At 39.5% G+C, this 6,000-nt stretch overlaps 1 protein-coding gene across 6 annotated transcripts in view; it reads left to right on the top strand.

The window, feature by feature from the left end:
* Nucleotides 1-45: 45 nt before the first annotated feature.
* RPS6KB1 (ribosomal protein S6 kinase B1) overlaps nucleotides 46-6,000 on the top strand; it is a 53,284-nt gene continuing 47,329 nt past the window's right edge. For 2 of the 6 annotated variants that reach the window (XM_087440876.1, XM_087440877.1), the window contains exon 1: nucleotides 46-233. In XM_087440876.1, coding sequence (XP_087297002.1) covers nucleotides 93-233 — 141 coding nt within the window. In that variant the 5' untranslated portion in view covers nucleotides 46-92. Of the gene's footprint in view, nucleotides 234-719; nucleotides 842-6,000 lie in introns of those variants that run through there. The other 4 variants (XM_087440873.1, XM_087440878.1, XM_004434802.3 and 1 more) reach the window with 3 other exon arrangements.

Below are 6,000 nucleotides of genomic sequence, written 5' to 3'. Positions count from 1 at the left end.
GGAGCCAGTCTAGGGCCTAGGCGCAGACGCATTGAGCCCAAGCAGCCGGTGATGGCGGCAGCGGCGGCGGTGGCTGCGGCGGGTCCGGGCCCATGAGGCGACGACGGAGGCGGGACGGCTTTTACCCAGCGCCGGACTTCCGAGACAGGGAAGCTGAGGACATGGCAGGAGTGTTCGACATAGACCTGGACCAGCCAGAGGACGCAGGCTCTGAGGATGAGCTGGAGGAGGGGGTGAGGCCCGGGGTCCCGGGGGGCCCGAGGTGACAGGGCCAGGGCGGCAGCGCGGGCCCTGGAAGCCGGGCGCCTCCGAGAGCGTGGAGAGCCCGGGGGGCGCCAGTAGTCTCCAGGAGGAGCTGAGGCGCCGCGCGGCCCGAGGCAGGGGAGCGGGCGGGGCGGACCTGGCCCTAGGTGTGAGGCCGCTGAGGGGCTCGCAGGTGCAGGTCGCGCCCCTAGCCCCAGATCAGCGCAGCCTGGAGCAGTCTGTCTGTGGAGGGAACGAGAAAGGGCGTGTGTTGCATTTCCCGAGCTGTTGGACTGGAGTGTGGCGGGGCGCGAGTGGTGTAAGCATGTGTTGGGGGGAGGGGGACTGCGCTTGCTGGGTGTCCCATAAGTGCAGGTGAAGTGCAGAAGGGTTTCCCTTGGAGTATAAGATTTCAAGTATTAAATCTTCAGACCTCCCACAACCACCTCTCTTCTCGGCCTGTCGCTTCTCTCCTAGGAAGCGCTCAGCTGTTAGAAGTGACAGCTGAAAACTTCTGTCGGGAGTAGCGCTGCCGCTGCTGTTACAGCCACCAGGAGTTTTATTTCGGGAGCAAGGGGGCTCTGCTGCATCTTCCAGGGTTTGTTTGTTTGCTTTTGTTTTTTTTTTTTAACCCCCTTCCGTGTGACTTTTTTAAAAAAACGCATTTATAACGACACACGGCATTTGTAATTTACTTTTCCCCTAGTTGAAGATGTCTACGTTTTTTCAAAATACTTTATGTAATTTTGGGGTGCAAAAAAAACAGCGTTGACAGCTGTGATTTGACTTGCCAAAAATAAATTGCTTGAATTGAGACTTGTGAATGGTGGTGTGAGGGCTTTCCTTGCTTTCATTTAGGGTGCCAAATTTAGAATTGTTTTTCCTAATGCATAGCTTGGTTTTACCTTTGCTGTCTTAGTAGTCTGTTATTCTTTACGGAATGTCTTTTGTCAAGATAAATTTATTGAAAAATCACAATTGCACCTGAAGTTAAAAAATGGTCTTGTCATACTAAATCACTGATTCTGGGTAAATGATCATCAATGATAACCTCATGGTAATTTAGATTCCGTTGTCTAGATGAGTGCATGGGTTAATGACTGATGTCAGAAATTTGCTTTTAACTACATAAGAAGCTTCCCTTTCTTTCCTTCATTTGATTTTCCTCCTCTGGCAAGTAAGTTGTACTCTGCTTGTTGACAAAAGATTGAGATGCTATGTTTAAAGAACTTGGAACACTTTAAGAAACTAAGTGGGCTAAAATAATACTGTTCTTTTCATAATCAAATGAATCTAAATCAAAATCACACAGTTTGGAAGTTGGGTATTGAGATGTGTACTTTTTAATAATGTTTGCTATGGAATTCCAGTTAGCCTTTGAATTGAACATGGAATACACTAAAGATAGAAACAAACATGAGATTACTTTCATTACATATAGCTTACTCTCATCAGTTATATTGGTTCCATATGGCAGTGGCTTTGGAGCAGGGCAGGGGAGAAAACTGGATAGGAAGGATGTTTTATAAAATCTTCATCAGTTGAACTAGTAGAATTTCCAGATCATGGGTTTATCAGAAGTTAAAGGAGTTGGAAGTAAAATACCATATTAAGATTTCTGTTATGAACTGGGACCTCGTTGGTGTGTGTTTTGGCCTACTCCTGGACAGTTTGTTTTGCTGGGTACAAGGAAATAGAATCTTGAGAAAATGTGGAGATGAGGCCAGAGAAATTGGTGGAAATAGGAAAGAGAAAGAAATGTGGCTACTACCCTGGGGGGAAGAACTTTGGGGAAAGAGCAAAGATAAAAGAGGATTTTAAGGAAGAGCCTTCAGCAAAATATATCTTACTTAGCAATGCTTTTGGAGTTGAAAATATTTCTTTGGGTGTGTCATTCTAAGAGGTGCCTCAAGGTAGACAAGCGGAAAGAGTTGGAGTGGGATTGGTTTGGCCACTCAAGGAGATTCAGTGACATCCAGTTTTCTCTAAGTTAAATTTAAAAATTCTGAAAAATGAGAGAAGTTTAGATTCTTGGAAAATCTAGCTATTGTGAATTTATAAATAAAGTTAATATTCTATTTGTGAGTTTATAACCTTTAGTGCACAAACTTTTAAAACATTGCTGCGTACCAGAGTAGCCTCACTTTTTCATTTTATAGTAAGGAAAGTGAGGCATTGGCCAGAGACATGAGTGCCCAAGACCGCATAGATAACTAGTAATGTGTCTTCTGACTCAATTCAGCAAGCTTCATTGCACAGCTTCTTCATTGCCTTTACTAGTCTTGTTCATACTGTACCTCTTTGTGTTGTGTCAAAAATGAATTCAAATCCCTCCAGCCATGCTGTGACCTAGAATAAATAAATCTCTCTGACACTTTTTTCTTCTCTATAAAATGAGGATTACATGAGATAAAGTATATGAAATACTCTCAAAATATCTTGGCATATTAAGCGGTTAGCTAGTTCATGCAAATATAGCTTGTCAGTGTTACTCATTGCCCAGGAACCAATTTTTCAAGTTTACCCTCATCTATACATAGAGACTTAATAATAAATGCAGTTATACTAGAAGTGCTGCATTTTTAGAACTGTAGTATCTTCTTTTTTTATCATTGGTCCTATTTAGAGATATATGCCTTTTTAAGTATGTTACACTGAGTGAATCTGTATTAGTAAATAAATATGTATTAGTAAATAAATATGTATTAGTAAATAAATATGTAAATATATTTACATAGCATAGTTAATTCTTCAGTGAGTAGAAGATGAGAATAAATGAATACATTTAGGTAAAGCTGAATGTGTGCTACCTAACTAAAAAAAGACCCTGATTTAATACCTCCGAGGACCATATTAAAAGCAATGGGTGAGAGGGTTTTTTTGGGGGCGGGAGGAAGGTTGGGGTTGGATCTTTTTTGTTTTGCTGGTGATGATATAATTTGGGGACAGTGAGTTGAAACTAAGGGAAAGTTTTCTTCTAGAGGTTTTCATTAGATTATGAAAATGTTGGAAACCTCTGCTTTCTGTGGAGACAAAGTTAAAAGAGTAATAGAAAATTGTAATGCAACTTTAAAAATACTTAATTTTTACTAATTCAAAATTAAATAGTCACAGAGGCTTACTACATGAGTTTCGGATTGGGATATCAGACTTTTATTGAGCAAAAAGTGTAAAATTTTTTAGTGTTTTGAAAAGCAAAGTGCTGTATAAATAGTATTATTCAAATATTCATGATTATGAAAAATTATAGAAACATCTCATTATCAATGCTTTTCTTGCATTGTAGTAGATACTGTAAAGCATTTATTTTTTAATTTTTTTATTTTATTGAGGTCATGTTGGCCTATAACATTGTGTAATTTCAGGTGTACATTATTATATATCAGTTTCTGTATAGACTGCATCGTGCTCACCACCAATAGTCTAGTTTTTATCATTCACCCTACATATGTGCCCCTTTACTCCTTTCGCCCACCCCCCCTTCCCCTTCCCCTCTGGTAACCACTAATCTGTTCTTTTTATCCATGTGTTTGTTTATCTTCCACATATGAGTGAAATCATACGATGTCTGTCTTTCTCTGGCTTATTTTGCTTAACAGAATACCCTCAAGGTTCATCCACATTATCGCAAATGGGACAGTTTTGTCTTTTTTTGTAGCTGAGTAGTATTCCATTGTGTGTATAAACCACATCTTCTTTATCCATTCATCAGTTGATGGGCACTTGGGTTGCTTCCACATCTTGGCTATTGTGAATAATGCTGCAATGAACATAGGAGTGCATAGATTTCTTTGTATTGTTGATTTCATGTTCTTTGGATAAATACCCAGTAGTGGGATAGCTGGATCATATGGTATTTCTATTTTTAATTTTTTGAGAAATCTGTTTCCATACTGTTTTCCATAGTGGCTGCACCCAGTTTGCATTCCCCCCAGCAGTGTATGAGGGTTCCGTTTTCTCCACATCCTCTCCAACGCTTATTATCTCTTTTCTTGTTAATTATAGCCATTCTGACGGGTGTGAGGTGACATCTCATTGTAGTTTTGATTTGTATTTCCCTAATAATTAGTGCATTGAACATCTTTTCGTGTGCCTGAAGGCCATCTGTATATCTTCTTTGGAAAAATGTCTGTGCATATCCTCTGCCCATTTTTTTGATTGGGTTGTTTGTCTTTTTGTTGTTGAGTTGTATGAGTTCTCTATAGATTTTGGAAATTAATGTAAAGCATTTTTAAATAGCCCAAGATTTGGGGCAAAGTTTAGCCCCTTTTCCCCCAATTCATCTGAATTACTGAATCTTATTTTATAAGGAAATGTCTTTGAACAGCCAGGCAAGTGAATAAATGATTTAATGAATCTCTAGATTAAGGGTATTTCACCCAGTCTGTAACAGTTTATTTAAATTTTTATAAAATGTGCTCTCTTTCATTGGGATTTAGGTGTATTCACTTGAATTTATATACAATTTTAATTTAAAACTTTGTGAATAGTTATTCTGGTGGGCTAGTTTGAAACAGTGTATCTTGTACAGTTCCTTAGATGAGTAGGATTCCACTTGGTCAATCATAGTGGCACGCACAAAAAAGCATTGAACGGATTATAAAGCTTTAAGGCAGCAGAAAAAAATCTGAATAAAGTTTCCTGTGAAAGAGAATTGTCAGTGTGTGTTATATAATGTTAGCTTGATGCTTCTGGTGTGAGACTTTTCTAAAGGTAATATTAAGTAGCAGAAAAGAATTGTGCCTCAAATGCGTCAACAGTAGGAAGTTATAAGCACAGATGCAGGTGGTAATGCAGGCCTGGCTGGCTCCGGAAATGAAACAGAGCCACAGGGCATATCTTTCTAGGTGGCTTCAAAGTTATAGTTCAGTGTTAACTACTCCGTGGTCTTTAATTAAGAATTAAGTAAAACTAGCATTAAAGAAAAAACAATTATATAATACCAGTTTTATCACATTTGAGAGAAGTTAGTCTTTTGTCTTTAAATTGAAGCCATCATAGGTGCTTATATGAAGCATCACAGACAAAAAACCTTTAACCATAACCACCTCTACCCCCCCCACTCCCAAGAAACTGTATCAAGTTGAAACTGCAAGAATTTTTTTCCCCTTGATACTGTCCCATCCATTTGCCTCAGTCTAATCATGAAACATGCATCCCTGGTGTTAAACATCTTCCTGGCTTGTTCATACCGTGAGCAAGTTATGACTAAAAACTTGTGTTTTCTTGGGCATTTGAGCATCCATTGTGTGAGAATGCTATCAGTTTTGTCTGTGTATCTTGACTGTGAAGAAAGATGTGTTCACACAAATATTTTTTGAACAATTCTAAAATTTTCAATAAAAACTTCTAAATTTTTATTTATATTTATTTATTTATTTTTTTGGGTGAGGAAGATCAGCCCTGAGCTAACATCCGATGCCAATCCTCCTCTTTTTTGCTGAGGAGGATTGGCCCTGGGCTAACGTCTGTGACCATCTTCCTCTACTTTATATGGGATGCCGCCACAGCATAGCTTGAGAAGCGGTGCTCTGGTGCGTGCCTGGGCTCCGAACCTTCGAACCCCCGGGCCGCCGAAGGGGAGCGCTCGCACTTAACCGATATGCCACCAGGCCGGCCCCAAAAACTTCTAATTCTGTAGAGCCTATTTTCAATTAAGTGATATCCTTTTGTTTAAATTGAAAGAGTTCATAATCAGACTGTATTCAAGAATACTCATTTTAAAGCTATATTTTGTAATATTAATAACTAAATTTC

This window comes from Ceratotherium simum, chromosome 16, assembly GCF_057802395.1.
Source record: "Ceratotherium simum simum isolate JZ-2026a chromosome 16, ASM5780239v1, whole genome shotgun sequence".
Taxonomy (NCBI): Eukaryota; Metazoa; Chordata; class Mammalia; order Perissodactyla; family Rhinocerotidae; genus Ceratotherium; species Ceratotherium simum.
This window is presented reverse-complemented; position numbering and strand designations above follow the sequence as displayed.